The sequence below is a fragment of the Aspergillus nomiae genome (assembly GCF_001204775.2).
Source record: "Aspergillus nomiae NRRL 13137 chromosome Unknown contig00012, whole genome shotgun sequence".
NCBI lineage: Eukaryota > Fungi > Ascomycota > Eurotiomycetes > Eurotiales > Aspergillaceae > Aspergillus > Aspergillus nomiae.
This window is the reverse complement of record NW_015378067.1, coordinates 1-15,479: the sequence shown is the minus strand read 5'-3', so window position 1 is coordinate 15,479 and position 15,479 is coordinate 1. Positions and strand designations below refer to the sequence as shown.

At 50.3% G+C, this 15,479-nt stretch overlaps 7 protein-coding genes across 7 annotated transcripts; 3 read left to right on the top strand and 4 right to left on the bottom strand.

Annotated features, from left to right (window-relative positions):
* Positions 1 to 630: 630 nt before the first annotated feature.
* ANOM_001496 (short-chain dehydrogenase/reductase) lies at positions 631 to 1,721 on the top strand (the record flags this gene model as incomplete). The annotated part of the gene is made up of 2 exons (XM_015546753.1): positions 631 to 1,019; positions 1,081 to 1,721. Exons 1-2 carry the CDS (start codon positions 668 to 670, stop codon positions 1,719 to 1,721), a joined length of 993 nt encoding a protein of 330 aa, XP_015411446.1. The 5' UTR covers positions 631 to 667.
* A 702-nt stretch (positions 1,722 to 2,423) lies between these two features.
* ANOM_001495 (SMP-30/gluconolactonase/LRE family protein) lies at positions 2,424 to 3,509 on the top strand (the record flags this gene model as incomplete). The annotated part of the gene is made up of 1 exon (XM_015546752.1): positions 2,424 to 3,509. One exon carries the CDS (start codon positions 2,424 to 2,426, stop codon positions 3,507 to 3,509), a length of 1,086 nt encoding a protein of 361 aa, XP_015411447.1.
* A 342-nt stretch (positions 3,510 to 3,851) lies between these two features.
* ANOM_001494 (DUF4246 domain-containing protein) lies at positions 3,852 to 5,854 on the bottom strand (the record flags this gene model as incomplete). Its single annotated transcript, XM_015546751.1, has 4 exons — positions 3,852 to 3,878; positions 3,936 to 4,367; positions 4,427 to 5,485; positions 5,543 to 5,854. The coding sequence occupies 4 exons, from the start codon at positions 5,852 to 5,854 to the stop codon at positions 3,852 to 3,854; spliced, it is 1,830 nt and encodes a 609-aa protein (XP_015411448.1).
* Positions 5,855 to 6,571: 717 nt separating this feature from the next.
* On the bottom strand, positions 6,572 to 7,437 carry ANOM_001493 (A4/G1 family peptidase; the record flags this gene model as incomplete). Its single annotated transcript, XM_015546750.1, has 2 exons — positions 6,572 to 6,768; positions 6,840 to 7,437. 2 exons carry the CDS (start codon positions 7,435 to 7,437, stop codon positions 6,572 to 6,574), a joined length of 795 nt encoding a protein of 264 aa, XP_015411449.1.
* Positions 7,438 to 9,688: 2,251 nt separating this feature from the next.
* Positions 9,689 to 10,799, bottom strand: ANOM_001492 (aldo/keto reductase family protein; the record flags this gene model as incomplete). Its single annotated transcript, XM_015546749.1, has 3 exons — positions 9,689 to 9,997; positions 10,059 to 10,137; positions 10,204 to 10,799. The coding sequence occupies 3 exons, from the start codon at positions 10,797 to 10,799 to the stop codon at positions 9,689 to 9,691; spliced, it is 984 nt and encodes a 327-aa protein (XP_015411450.1).
* Positions 10,800 to 12,531: 1,732 nt separating this feature from the next.
* ANOM_001491 (argininosuccinate synthase) lies at positions 12,532 to 14,268 on the top strand. Its single transcript, XM_015546748.1, has 6 exons — positions 12,532 to 12,643; positions 12,716 to 12,754; positions 12,811 to 12,966; positions 13,024 to 13,635; positions 13,693 to 14,041; positions 14,098 to 14,268. Exons 1-6 carry the CDS (start codon positions 12,604 to 12,606, stop codon positions 14,153 to 14,155), a joined length of 1,254 nt encoding a protein of 417 aa, XP_015411451.1. The 5' UTR covers positions 12,532 to 12,603; the 3' UTR covers positions 14,156 to 14,268.
* A 427-nt stretch (positions 14,269 to 14,695) lies between these two features.
* On the bottom strand, positions 14,696 to 15,436 carry ANOM_001490 (uncharacterized protein; the record flags this gene model as incomplete). The annotated part of the gene is made up of 1 exon (XM_015546747.1): positions 14,696 to 15,436. One exon carries the CDS (start codon positions 15,434 to 15,436, stop codon positions 14,696 to 14,698), a length of 741 nt encoding a protein of 246 aa, XP_015411452.1.
* Between the last annotated feature and the right edge of the window lie 43 nt (positions 15,437 to 15,479).

The following is a 15,479-nucleotide window of genomic DNA, read 5'->3' as shown; positions in this document are numbered from 1 at the left end:
CCCGCCTTGACTGGCAGATGTATCGGAATGATAACGGTTAGTCAACATCAACTGACTCTTCACTCTAATCGCGCTAGTTTCGTTACGTGACGCTGAAGCATGTAAGGTGAATATCACACTGATGTAGTCAGAATGAATGAACCAAATGTTCCAATTTACATGCAACGTGTTGTTGCATAGTAGGCAACAGAAGGGCGCTCATAGATCACGATGTGTAGTACCAAGTTTATGTTTATGGTGCAAAGACTGTTGGTAAAATGTTAGGCCTGGTGATGACTTCAAGTTAAGCCATAGGGCAGAGAGATAATACTATGACTACTCCGTAGAATCCGGGGCATCAACTCTTGACAATGAAATCCTTCGCGTCAAGCAGCTGGGCGATCAATTCCTACGAAGATAGCGAAGTAAGGGGCTAATGAAGGGCTCCCTTGACGCGCCCGCATGTCATGTCAACACCTTGTTTCAGAACTACTCTGCAAGCGTTCCGTTTTGCAGATTGGCCAAGATGTGTTAAAGGTTGTTTATATTCACAGTATTTATTCATCCCTGTGTTGATGGCGGGGCGTCGCGTGGCTGCTGTTATCCCTTCCTTCATTTCGCTATCTGTCTATGCCCCCTTCGCGTTCTATCTGTCAATGTTAGTTCCTAAGGTCTTTAAAACAACATCATGGAGAGTCTACAACGGGCGCGCCAAGCGAATACGACCGTGGGCAGGCGACGCTCCAAACTGGTGGCAGTGTTTGTAGGAGGAACGAGTGGAATTGGCGCCGCAACAGCGAAACAGTTGGCTCAGACAATTGAATCCCCCAAAATTTACCTGGTCGGTCGCAATGGGTCGGCTGGCTTGCGAGTAATAGAGGAGCTCAATACGTTGAATCCACGTGGAAAATTCGAATTCATCAAGTCAGATGTATCACTCCTTCGCGAAGTTGATGTCACCTGCCAAAAGATCCAAGAGAAAGAGCGCAAGTTGGACCTGTTATTCATGACACCAGGCCACTTAGCGACGCGAAAGAATGGTAAGAAGCAATATACCATCGCCTTGTCCTCCCATAGTGACCCAGGGCGAATGTGTTGCAGATACAGTGGAAGGGCTCGAAAACAACCACGTGCTCCGATACTATGCGCGAATGCGATTTATCTACAACCTCCTCCCTCAGCTCGAAGCTGCCAACATTCCCGCCAGAGTAGTCAGTGTCCTAGCAGCAGGTAAAGAGGGCGAAATCGAGGAGAGCAACTTTGACCTTCAGGTCTCCTTCTCCTTTGGCACTGCCGCGACATACGGGGCGACCATGAACTCTTTGGCGATGGAGTACCTGGCTGCCAAACACCCCTCTGTCACTTTCATTCACTCATTTCCCGGGGTTGTGCAGACGCCGTTGATGAAGTCCAGCTTTGGATACATACTCGGGTCAATGATTGGCATCGTGACCAAGCTCATGTCGATATCGGAAAAGGAGAGTGGAGAGCGTAACGTCTTTATTGCCACATCTACAGCATATCCACCTGCAATACACGCTGGAGACTTGTCGGCTGACGGCGTTGGGGTCGCAGTGGCATCGATCGGCAAACTTGGTGGTGGCTCGTATCTGCTTAATTATGATGGACAAGATGTGACAAACCAAACGTTGATGAGGAACTACCGCGAGAGGGAGTACCCGACGAAGTTATGGGAGCATACGTTGGATATATTCCAGAGGGTCCTTGGATTGAATACCTAAGCATTCCAACTCACCTTGGGACTGCAACTGGAGGGAGTGTATCAATCACTTACAGATCCCGCTGGCAATCGGCAGAAGTAGTCAATAGCCTCGGCCTACACAGGAATTGTGTCTTGAATATTCTACTTCCATTTAGATATTAGAAACCTCTGTAAAGAGTCCTCGGCATGGTCGTCTACTATGCTCTGCTCGAAAGTGTTAGCACATAGTGCATCATGCTTCTTTCGTTTAGCTGATGGATATACAGTTGTAACGGAGACTAGTCCCATTCTGTTCATGCCGGCCGGGGGTGGGCCCTAACATCTAAACGCCGACGAAGATCATCAACCACCTTAATACTGGTCATGGACCACATTTCCGAGCTTGAGCTTGGCATGGAACATCTTGCGTAATCGACGGTGGGTTCCTGCTTTAGCTTGCGGCATCAATCCGTTACAAAATGTTTAAATGAGGCAGTAGTGGAACCCCCGAGCGTCCTTGATACGCAAGCATATCGAGCTCTCTATGCCCGAGAGTAAAAAGAGGGCCGAAAATCGCCTGATCTCTATTGCAAACAACCCGCGTCTTGCGGCAACTACTAACTGGTAATGGATGTCGGTGACCAGAGATGGGTGACGGGAGATGTATGTATAAAGACCGTACTCTGCCCGATCCTCCAAGCCATATCTAGCCGGAACTACATTAGCATTCACCAATAGTATCATGTCTGGTCTTTTGTTTACCTCCCTCTTGAGCATCACAGCTCCGCTGGTGGCTGCATACGCACCTGGACTTGAACTGGTCTACTCCCTTGAACGGGCGACCCAGGGCATCAGTATCTCCGCCAACGGGCGCAAGTTTCTGTCCCAACGGTACTCTACAACGGAGCCTCCGCTGGCCGTGGAGCTTCTGAGTGACAATACAACCGTGCTTTATCCGAATGCGGCATGGAACTCATACAATGCAAGCAACCCGAGCTCAAACCCCCGGGAGACCTTCGTCAGCATTGACGGCGCGCGGATTGGGCCCGACGGGCGGTACTGGCTGGTTGACGGCGGTTCGCAAGGAATTAATGGCTCCACCAAGCTGGTGGGCGTCAACCTCAGAAGTGACGAGGTTGATAAAATCTACTACCTGGATGACATCAAGGCAGACGACAGCGGCATCGATGATGTTCGGTTCAACGCGGCTGGAGACGTGGCCTACTTGAGTGATACAGCCGGCGCTCTGTTGGTTTTGAACATGACAACCGGGAATGGTGTGCGTGTCCTTGCAGACGACGACTCAGCCGCTGCTTGGTTTCCGATGATGTACAACGGGACACTGGTACCCGGATACGGCGGCGATGGTAGTACTCTCGCTGTCGGGCTGGACCAAATCGAAGTCTCGCCGGATGGAATCTACCTGTATTATCAACCTTGCAATGGTGGTCTGTACCGCATCAAGACCTCATATGTCGATGCTACATTGACCAACGCGACACTGGCTGCCTCGCTCGGAGATTACGCTGAGCCCTTCGCCCTGACGCCCAGCACTGGAGGAACCACTATCGATGGCGACGGCAATATCTACGTCAGCGACACCAACCTCCTTGCCATCTGGAAGGTCACCCCTGAGGGCCGTGCGACCATTCTTGTCCAAGACGACGCCCTTCTTTGGACGGACCTGATGTGGGTGACAGCGGACAAGAAGCTTTGGTTGCCTGCCTCGCAGATGCGTCCCGGCAGTGATGGCTTAATGGCCGATGGCCCTAACTACATCTTCACCTATCCCATCGACGCGGGTCCCTCTCCTATCGATCATGCATAGTCCGTTTTGCGGTTATCGACTCTACCAAATGAGCCTGAGCCTGGACTCAGAAGTGTTTCTAATATAATCTTCTTCCATGAATTCAGACACCATAGGCCATTCTTTCTTATTTTCTATGGTGGAATAGGACACACGCACTCTTCTCTGTTAGCTCTCTATGGGAGCCCGAGGTTAAGAAGGTTATGTACTTAACAAAATCGTGAAATATCATAATCATCGACTCAACGAACCACCTTTGCTGGCTATTTACTTGTAGTAACTTGCAAAACATAGTGTAGACTTGAGTTGTAACTGGATACGGGAGGAGTCCTAAGCGTGCAGCTTAAAAAGCGCAAAACAGGTTTAATGTTCACAGAAGCTGAAAGTATTCTAGAGCTAGTTAGCCTTGTGCTATATATGGATAGGACAATGTAGATTATGGCATACCTCTTCTACCTCATCATTGGTGTAGTCAATTAGTGCGCCTCGCTCATCCATGAGGGCCTCTCTAACTTCCACCGCCTCATCCCAGCTAAGTGGAAAGTCTCTGACTTCGTCAATGATCATATTGAACAGTTCCAACGGCAAGCCCCGAAACGGGGGTACCTTGCGAACTTCTTCTGTCCACCAGTCCTTTCGCTGGGGAGGCACATTTGCTGTGGAGAGTACACGTATATATGGATCCACTAAGAACATGGCCAGAATCTTTCGATGACCAGGCTTTGTGTCATCATCCAGTTCGAATGGCTGAACTCGATGCTGCAGGACATTTGGAAAAGCGAGAAGTCGACCAGGTTTGGTCACAACACTGCCGAGCAGTTGTACTGCAGCCTCCTCGTTTTCAATTCCATAGAAGATTTCGGTGGACTTGTATTCATTCTGCAGGACATTCCATCAATGTTCGAGCTCAATATGGGCTATAGTGATCAGGCACTTACCTGAGGAAGTCTGTACGTAAAATCTTGCGCGTCCATAGATTGCCGAAACTCAAGATGACTAGGTGTAATATTCTCCTCATCGTAATAATAGAGAGCTGTGGCGACGATGTGTTCGTTCATCGCTCCTTCAATGTGCCACGTACCACCGTCGTACTCTGGTTTTTCAGGGGTGAGGTGAATATTCGCGAGCTTAAAGATCACTTGCAGTCCAGACGCAGCAAACTGCGTTTGCAGATCGGTGGCCCGGTGTTCGGCCTTCTCCTCCCATTGCCGGCGAGACTGGAATGGCTCCGGCTCCCTCTCAATGAAGACGCGGTTGTCCCTATACCAAACATCGAAACCATCTGTGTAGCAGATCTCCGTATCCTTGAGCGCCTCTTCGTACGTGTACGGCCGGATCTTCTCGGGCGATTCTACTTCGTCCTCGTCTGGGGTGAAGGTAACTCCCTCAGGAATAATCATGTCCTCGTCTGACCCTCCACGGAATTCAATCCTCAACCTAGTCTCATCCCAAGAAAGACACTCATTCCACAGGGGAATTGCAGCCGCGACGAACTTCTCCAGCGTTCCATACAGCTCCTTGTGCCGCCTGGGGTGCAGGTTGTTTACATAACTGACAATTCTGGGAATACCGTCTTTGTCGAATTCAACATTGGATGGGAGCCATTGGAAGCTACCCCATTCCGGCAGTGACCCTTCCCGTCGCTGAGATAGTTTCTCGTGCTCATTATATTGGGGGTCAACTATCTCACCCTCTCCAGTGAAGCGGGCACAATCATCGAGCGGCACAGTCCCATACGGCAGTGCGCGTGATCGTCCATAAATCAAGGGAAACAGCGACGGGTGAAGCAAATCCAGGACCTTTTCATCGGACCCAGGATGCCAATCCTTCAGATGCTCCGGGACGTCCTCCAAGACACGCACATTTCTGCGCAGCGACTCCGCCAAGAGTGATGTGACTGCTGAGTCGGACTTCACGATTGCCGTCTCACAGTCATAGACAGACACCACCTGGGAGTCCTTGAAGTACTTGGCTTTGTCGCGAAGTTCTTCCATACACTATATGTTATTAGACAGGCTTAACCGTACGGGAATGTCGACGGAGCAAAAACTCACATAATCGAACATCGCAGCGGATAGATAGTAATCCTCAAGCTCATCGCTGTGTACACACGCTTCATCGCGCCATTTGCTCACAATGTCTTCGTCGAAGACCTTCCTCTCCCACTCTGGCTTATCAGTGATTTTATTGATGAAATCTAGCATTCGACGCTCCCGCACAGAGACGCCCACACTATAGCAACTGTCGCACAATGCATGAAGGAATCGTCGACGTTGGCCTTTGCACGGACCCTCCTTTTCAATTGTGGGTAAATGAGTCTTCAGGGGCTGGCCGAAGCCGGGAAGTACGACCCGGTTCTGCTCCATGGTGTTGACTGGCAAGTTAGCTATTTTTGGGGAAGAGATGGGGAATTTAAATTCCATCTTCGATTGAGATCGCTGCAGTTGGTGTGGTGATTTGGCTCTCAAATGGGGCATCCTCCTAGGCAACCAGCGTCGGTGCCTGAGGTTAGTCATCAGGCCTGGGAGCCTTGGGAGCTCGTATTCTCGAATTAATTCATGTCGATCATTTTGCTCTACCAGGGAATGGTAGCAGGGGAAAAAAAACAAGGCCAATAACAGCAACACCCCTAGAAACTTTGATTGCAATCATGGTAGGAAGTGGTTTAGAGCAAAACCTCGGAACGCTCTCAAGTCTCTCTCTCAATGCTTGAGAGACCCATTCACGGCTCGTAATGTTGCTCCAACACTGTTAGCAGTTTTGTAATGGGGAAAGAAACGAAGATACTCTTATGTAACTGTGTCTTCTGGCAAGAGAGCCAAGGCATATGTAGCGAAGGATATAGGAGAAATCAATTGTCTTGAATTATGAGCTATCTCAGGCTAAACTGTCGACCCAGTAACTAACCCAAATTCAAGAATTCCCGATATAATAGCTAGCCCTACCTGCATCTCTCCATCTCAGTGTCGCCTCTATTCTTCCAGCTCCTCAACCACACTCCAACATGTTCAATGTTAAAGTGACGGTATGATTGCAGAACAACAGCTCACAAGCTCTCGGCAGGTCAAGTCAATCCCTATACCTTAAACATAGCGAATGGTAACCTCCGAGTCGCTGTCAATGGTCACATCGGTCACAACCGTACTACCCTGAACGATGTCAATGACGGTAGCACCAGTGAGACCGACAGTCTGGCCACCGGCAGCCTTTGCTTCGGCACCAGTGAAGGTAACGGTGCCAAAGTCAACCAGGTTAACCAAGGAGCCGTTTTCCTCGAAATCTAAAATTGTTCGTTAGCGGGTCAGGCCATGTTCACAGAACAGAGTTGTATCTAGAGTACAAAAGGCTTACCTTCGACAATCCACTCAGCGTTGATTCCGCCAAGGGGAGAAGAGGAGCTAAGATCCTTAGACACCTTCTGGCCAGTGCTTAGGTTTTCGATAATGGCAACTCCACTGGTGGAGGAGTACGACTCGACGATGGCCACAATCTCATCGCCCGCCTTGATGTCGATGCCGCTGAAGTCATAAGCGTAGTCGGGCAGCCACTCGTACCACGCATCAAAGGAGGCCTGGCCATTCGTCACAGTAAAGTCGACGCCGGTCTGGAGGATGGCCGAGCTGTAGGTGTCGCCATCGATACCAACCCAGGCCGAGGCGGAAGAGCTACCGGATCCACCAGTGGGTTGAGGGACCGTGAAGGTACCAGTCACTGCGGTGTAGGTGGCAGCGGCAGAGGGAGGGTTCTCCTGGACAGCACCGGACCAGTTGGAACTGTACTGAACATTTGTTTTGTTTGTCACGTCTGCTGGCTTCTGAACAGCTTGAAGAGGGCGAGAACCCCGAGCAGCAGCCGCACGAGCCTTGACACGAGCTGCGAGGCCGCGCTCAGGGGCAGCCAAGCTGGTGCCAGCAAGGATTGCAGTAGCAAGAGCAATAGTGAACTTCATTTTGATAGAAAAGTGGGTTACTGTTGGACCTTGGATGTCTGATAGAACTGTGGATACCAGAGAGCTGTGGTGATTGAGATGATGGAGAATATTCAGGAGGTCCAGTGGGAGTATTTATCTTTTTTTGCTCCATACTGTATCTCCTCATATCCAGGCTTGCTAGATCACACCATGCGGAATCATTCTCCCAGGAGATTGCAACATGCTAGCAACAACATCGCTTTGCGTGTTGTCATTGTACGGAAAATGAGAACAGACCAACGGAAGATGGCAAGCTGCATCGGATTCCGACGGCTATATTTGAGACTTTGATGGGCATACTAGTAGAGGAGCTTAGTATGAAGCTATATTTATTAGTTGCCCTTAGCGGTCTCGGGATATTCGGCATGTCTAAACCTCTTTGGCAAACACTGTCCCTGGTGGTTGAACCCACTTCTTTATTGTCTTTTATTGCACTTTCATAGTGCCCGAGAGAAGAGGAATTTGTAAGGATCGTTACCAGATAGCGGAAGTCATATGCTGAGACTCAGGAGGGTAGTTAGCCCTCCGCCTTGAGCAGAAGACAATCTCCGAATTGCACTCACTAGCGCAGCCACTTTGGCAGCGCACAGGTTGGCACAATACTAAACAAGTAGGTTTATGGCGTCTGTGATGCCATTCGCTACCTGCAATCCTACCTCGCTTACAACAAGGCTAGTGGCCGGAATTTTAGCTAAGGAGAGATAAGAATGAATGACTCTTAAGCCTTCTGCCCGGTGGGGCAGCGTAACTTGGCACTTTCATTAGTAGTGCTTGTTTCTACTGGTTCTAACCAAGACCCGCGCTAATGCATGATTGAGAACCGTGCAAGAGTTTTCGGCAATGGTATCGTGAAGGAATGACAGTGCTTACTGCACGGAAGTACCGGATGCCGAATCGATAGACAGCAATCTTCATATCACCACTCATGGCTCGAATCACGACTTAGACTGACCTGCCATCTTGCCATTTCTGCCCCACTCCTCGATATATTAATATCATTTTACTGATATCACTTCACTAATTGAACCCCTCTCCAAATCGGTCCGACCCGACTAAGGAACGATCCCCTCTCTCGCGAACCAATAACCCTGACTCTGATATATTGCTCCATATCATGGTCAGTTGGTCCAGGCCTTAGTTCTTTTCCCCTGGTCCTCTCGTTGGATATCCCTCGGTTAAAAACTTTTCTGTTCTCTTTCCTTCAGCCTTTGTACGGCTTTAGGTATGCTTAGATTAGAATAGCCGTCATCGTTGTTCTGAATTGCGCCGTTCTCTGGACTTTCTCGTAATACTCTCTCTCGCCCTTGGACCTAATTAAATGATTCGACTCCCTTAGAATCTGGTTTACCTCCTGCCTTCCTAGCTCTGGACGTCATCTATCGGGCCTATCATGCAATCATAGTCTTTACTTCTATAGGGATAACAATAGCTCTATGACCTCCCAGAGCCTAGGACCGCAGCATTCACCGTCGGTCCCCGCGAACACTAATTGTCCCTCTCTCTTCTTTTGCTTACCATGCTTTCTAGTCGCGCCTTTCCGTGAGCTAGGGAGTATCAAGCTTTAAGCAAGGGTTGACAACTATTTTAATAATATGATGACAGTAGCTGAAGTGAGACTGGTATACTTTGCCCATCTGGTTTGAATGGAATACAGCTTTGCTTTGATCACCTTGTGTTATCGTGGTCAAGATTGACATATAGGACACTTGCCTGTTCCTTTGTGGAAGGACTTTCTTCTGCGTAGAATATAGTATCAGATACATACATTCCTCCTATAAATCTACTAAGTGCATAAGATCTCTTCATAAGTTCTGCCTGGCCCTATGCTGTCTAACTCCCCTTTTTCTATATCTTACTGTCGCAATGACTTTATGTCTCTACCCCACCGTCTCTTTTGAGAGAGGGAGAAAACAGAGATGTGGTTGCTGAGAGGCATTATGCGGATTACAGCCTCTTGCATTCTTGCTCTGCCTCCACTAATTTAGCATCAGGTTTATATCATAGTAGGCTGTTTTGGTACTCTTGCCCTACACTATTTAGACATATAGTTGTGGAAACGTGCAACAGGGAAAACTATACTATCGCCTTCGTCGGTCCATTCATGTAATGTACAAAGACCGCAACGGCTTTGAAGGCCAATCACAACGTTGATTGGGGAAGACCAATGCGTCGAGTATATTCAACCCCGAAGTACCGTGCATGCCACCATTAATCCCGGCAATACCCATGGTTAAACATGGTATGCAGCTGCCTCGTCCCCTACAAGATCCCCCACATTGCTGACCAACTGAGCTAATTCTTCATCCAAGGGGCCCGCGTCAACGGCATCCAAGTTTTGGATCAACTGTGTCAAACTCGACGCGCCGATAAGCACAGCATCTCCATTTTCACTGCTTAGTGCCGAGTGGTAGATGGTCCATCGCAACGCCAGTTCATGTCCGCTTACTCCAGCTGCTGAACCTGCATCTGCTACGGTCTGAGCTGCTGCAATCACTGCTGGCTTGTAATAAGCGTCATGATAAATCTTTCCCGAGGGAGTCTATATAGCACGGCCTATGTGTCAGTTATTGCTATCTGAAATAGCATCCAGATAGACCTACACTGTCATCCCATCGTGATCCAGCGAGTTGGCTCGGGTCCTGCGAGAGCCTTCCTGTGAATAAGCCTACTGCAGCTGGACTAGATTGCAAAGCGTTGTGTTAGTAGTGTTCTGATTAGGCACTCCCATCGATAGATAAACCATACCTATATGCATAGAAGCTAATCCCATGGCGCCTGAGGAGAGGAAACAACTGCGTTTCCCCAGATCGGATGACAGGGTTGTATCGGCCTTGATACACACTAGGCTTGACAAAACCGTGCTTCTCGCAAATCGTTAGGATCTGCTCCACTTCGTCTGCCGTGTAGTTACTGATGCCAAAGCGGGCAAACTTTCCTTTTCGGTATTCAGCATCCATGGCTCTGCATGTCTCCTCGAACGGAGTGTGGCGGTCCGGGGAATGTAGATACATGATGTCCACCTTGTCCGTCTTCAATGCTTCGAGTGACTCCGCCACGCTTTTCTGAATTCGTTCCGCAGTGTGGGAACCAGGCACCCAGGAGGTGACCTTGGTCGAGAGGTTGGCCCAGGTAGGAACCCCTAAGTCGCCGAGAAGTCTTTCGGCGGCCCCTGGAGAACCCACGGGATATGCGCGAGCCGTGTCCACATCGGTCACGTTTCTAGCTTGGAGCGTGGCAATAATCGGGGCTGCAGTTGCCTCATCTTGAATCTTGGCCAGAGGTGATCCGGTTCCAAAGGCTGCAGTGCCAAATATGATATGTGGACGGTCGTGTGAAGTCATTTTTAGTGGACAGTAGGACGTATTCGTATGTGAAAGGTCGAGCATAGATGATGTCGGGGGCAGGACGAACCTACCCATCACTTAAGTACTATGCGACTGATAGTGTCACGTTCCATCCTTTGAGTTGTCTCGCTACCTCACTGCACTGGAGTAACTCATTACATTCACCGATTGACAGGGTACTGTTGGTTCGGTACAGCTTGACACAGTCATCTTACGTACGGATCGGGAGTTACCATCCCCGAACGGGATCCAGAGCTTTCGATGCTCTCTCCGGGAAGTTCCCATCGCCGAACACGAGGATCAAAAGAATTGGTTTTGTAGCCCGAATTCGACATTCTAGAAGAGAAAGATTAAGCGCATAGCTTGATCATGACTTTATGTCCTGCAGCTTTGATTGGTACCTCATCGTGTTCCATAGTTGTAGCTCCATCTATTCGTAGAGCTTCTCTCTGTGCTAAACTGGCGAGAATATTGACCTTTCTGTTGCTACCATTTTCACATATCGGTACCATCATATCTTTGAGGCTTTTCTGAAGTAAAGGTGCAAGTGGGTCGATATGACATGTTAAGAGTCAGGTAAAGACAACATCAACGATATGGAGACAGTGTCAAAGCCATTCAGAAGTACCGTTGAGATCAGGACTGACAGTAAGACAGTAAGCTTGCCGATGACGTCCTCCTTCCAAATAGCCGTAACTCCGTTGCGACAGTGTGCAGGTGATAATTCTCTCCCAGGTGTGCGGGCTATCCTGTCTGAACAGGAGGCATAAATGTTCCAATATACATTCTTCCTCGTATAGTGGTTCCGATTGCAAGTCTTGGCCCACTATGCCAAGCTTACAGGGACTGGGATATATTGTTATTTGGCGTTTGTTATTGCCCATGGAAATCCGTAAGGACTGCGATATCCACGTCAGTCCATCGGAAAGTCTCGGTCTGGACCTGACCAAAGCTACTTGTCGCATATTCGGAGAGGGTACAGTTAGTTTCACTATCTCCTCGGACTACATTCTGCGCCGACTCGGGACACGACAACCATAGGAGTGTACTCTCGCGTCAGGGATGAGTGAACTCATCACTGTCATGTCTCAATCATTCCGATGTGAGGGAAACACCGGATGCACCTAGTCCTTGTCTGGGAATGTCCGTGGAATTGCCGAGCCCATGTCTACTACAAATTCAAGCTCACTCTTATACCAGTCCAAGTCCAGGTGTTGAGTCTTCAAACATCGTCACCATCACCATGACCGCAATCTGGTATTCTACAACCGGGGGGTGGACCACTTGACACGGAAGACTCTCGCAAGTGCATGAATAGTCGCAACGCATATGTGAAGCTTGCAAAAGCAAACAGGCTGACGAGTCACAACCGCATGTCCCCAGTATTATTAGTAGTAGTATAACTACTAGTTTGATAGGGCAGGATGGATCTATTATATAAGAGGAATCCCCAAAAGGCAATGCGGGGTATGCTCACGTGATAACAGGGTTCCGCTTTCATTATCGGAAGCATTCCATTGGCGGAGATGCTCGCTTGCTGTTACATAATATCCGCTGCCAATCATGGGCCGGGTTAACCCCGATCCGGAGTAGCCCCTCCGATAACATATCGTTTAATGCCCCAGTCAGATGACTCAACCCCCCGTGACTCAATGAATTGTCGCTTTGGTTGAGTTAAATTTCATTGATCGACCACAACTTCTTTCCTTTTGCTCCCAATTCAAAGAAGAAAAAAACACCTGCCGATTCCTCACCCTTCCACCTCTCTACCCTTCCCTTCACTATTCTTTCTTCAAGCACAATGGCTACCGAGAAGCCCCGCGTCTGTCTTGCCTACTCTGGTATACCAATCCCTCCATGGCAAAACAATTGACCGGAAGATTATGTCGCTAACACCGGTGGATTTTGAATAGGCGGTCTGGATACCAGCTGCATCCTTCGCTGGTTGATCGGTACAACTCTCCAATCCCCTTTGGTTTGCCCAATGGCCGCTAACAGTGAGCAACAGAGGAGGGCTATGAGGTCGTCTGCTTCCTCGGCAATGTCGGTCAGGAGGAAGATTGGGCTGCCGTTGAGGCAAAGGCCCTCAAGATTGGTGCCAAGAAGATGGTGATTGAGGATCTGCGCCGGGAGTTCGTCGAAGAGCTCTGCTTCCCTGCCATCCGTAAGCAGATCATAATGCCTTGCGTAGGCATGAACCGTTGAGTAACGTGTGATACAGAGTGCAATGCCATCTACGAGGGTCGCTACCTCCTGGGAACCAGCTTGGCTCGTCCCGTTATCGCCCGTGCCCAGATGCGTGTCGCTCAGCGTGAAGGCTGCCAATTCGTCAGCCACGGTGCTACCGGCAAGGGTAACGACCAGGTCCGTTTCGAATTGGCTTTCTATGCCATCCAGCCCTCCATCAAGATCATCGCTCCTTGGCGTGATCCCAAATTCTTCAAGCGTTTCGCTGGCCGTAACGACCTCCTCGACTATGCCGCTCAGACCGGCATCCCTGTTACCTCCACCAAGGCCAAGCCCTGGTCCATGGACGCCAACTCCGCCCACTGCAGTTACGAGGCCGGTGTCCTGGAGGACCCCAACCACACCCCTCCCGCTGACATGTGGACCATGACCGCCGACCCTCTGAACGCCCCCAACGAGCCTACCGACATCACCATCCATTTCGAGCAGGGTATCCCCACCAAGCTCATCACTCCCCAGAAGGAGTACACTGACTCCGTCGAGCTGTTCGACGCTCTCAATAAGCTCGGCTTCACCCACGGTGTTGGCCGTATCGATATTGTCGAGAACCGCTTCATCGGTCTCAAGAGCCGTGGCTGCTATGACTGTACGCATGATCCCCGTTCACCCGTCACCCTCCATCCTGTAGCTAACCATGTTCTAGCCCCTGCTATGACCATCCTCCGTGCCGCCCATCTCGACCTTGAAGGTCTCGTCCTGGACGGCCAGGTCCGCGCTCTCCGTGATCAGTTCGTCACCCACAACTGGTCCATCCAGCTGTACAACGGCTACTACTTCAGCCCCGAGCGTGAGTTCATCGAGAACAGTCTCAAGTTCAGTCAGAAGCGTGTCAACGGTGAGGTCCGTGTTCGCCTCTACAAGGGCAACCCTTACATCCTTGGTCGCTCCAGCAGCACCGAGAAGCTGTACGATGCCGAGGAGGCTTCCATGGACTCCCTCGAGGACTTCGAGCCTACCGACACCACCGGCTTCATTGCCATCAGCTCCATCCGGTATGTTTCTCTTGACACCCCGTCCTACAATATTTCCTCACTAACCTCGACCCTAGTCTCAAGAAGTACGGTCTGCAGAAGGCTGAGGAGGGAGAGAACCTCAGCCGGGCTTAGATTCCCCCTCCCACGCTTGGATATTCTTCGTTTTCTCTTAACTGAAAAGTGATGTCATGTGACGATTATCATGATAGTCTAAAATACTTAGGGCATGAAATTTAATATGTAACATTAAACGTCCAGTTTGTCGATCTGGGTCCTAGAACTTCCCAATTCAGCCATTGTCTCATAGACCTTGAAGTTTTAAAAATACCTACTCCGGCGTACATAGTACCAGCGCCCAGCCACCCACGACTCAGCTCAACAATAATTATGGGGCGCTCAACTACCGATACCGGACCTGGACGCGAAAAGCTCCAGAGAGTGGAGACGCCCCACTGATCACTTGGCATCCACTCCCCTTTTCTTCCCAATTGGGTCAATTGATTGAGGATGAACCGGCGACGATGCCATGACGTCGTGTCCAGATATGTATAAGAGAATCCTAGTGGCCACAAAGCCACTCACAACCACACGATGGCAGATCAGTAACACAAGCCCACCAGTGCAAACTGGAAGCACCAATCCCCAGTATAGTAACCCAGCCCACAAGGCGCATCACCCATCGGGCCTCTCCAACATATCCAAGCGCATATCCTGCAAAAAAGCACACATGATGGACTTCATGCCGGCATACGAGCGCTGAAACTCCTCGCTCTGGATACCATAGCTCTGCTCCTGCAACTCCCAGCGCACATCCGCCACATCGCGCACATTCTCCCTCAACGGGAGTAGGTTCCAATTCAACAACTCCAGCAATTCACTGGGCGTCTTACTCAAGCTCAACAGGAGCGGGATATTGACCCCGATATCGATCTGCAGCCGACCCAGCTTCCGATACCCCTTATCAGACAACGCAGCCGCCAGCGTCGTCAACCGATCCTGGAACCCGAGGAGATGCTCCAGGGTCGACTGGCTATGGATATGGCGCGGCGTGCCCTGGATGGACAGACACAGGCGCATGGACTGCACCCACTGGATCGTCGACGGCAGCGGCACATACGGCGGGATGACTTTGCCACAGAACAAGATGTACTTCGTATCCAGGACGACCTCGTAGGACGTCGACCCGTACCATTCCTGGATCACCTCGGCGTAGATCTGGTGGTTTGCGCGCAGGAGCGCCGGGCAGCAGCGCGAGCCATCGTGGCGCAGGTGGATTGTCTTCGAGCGATCGCGCAGCAGCGAGAAGTTGCGGATCGGGAGGTCTGGGATCAGGTACTGGTAGATGGATAGGCGGACTTCCGGCGGGAATTGCAGGAATGGGAGCGTGGTGGTGTCTGGTGATGACGAAGCCATGGAATGGCCGGGGTCTTGCCTTCCCCGGGGGGGGAGGGGGTGG

Coding starts and splice junctions, on each gene's coding strand:
- ANOM_001491 (XM_015546748.1), top strand. CDS start 12,604: ATGGCTACCGAGAAGCCCCGCGTCTGTCTTGCCTACTCTG. Junction 12,967..13,023: donor GCTCTGCTTCCCTGCCATCC/GTAAGCAGATCA, acceptor CGTGTGATACAG/AGTGCAATGCCATCTACGAG. Junction 14,042..14,097: donor ATTGCCATCAGCTCCATCCG/GTATGTTTCTCT, acceptor CCTCGACCCTAG/TCTCAAGAAGTACGGTCTGC.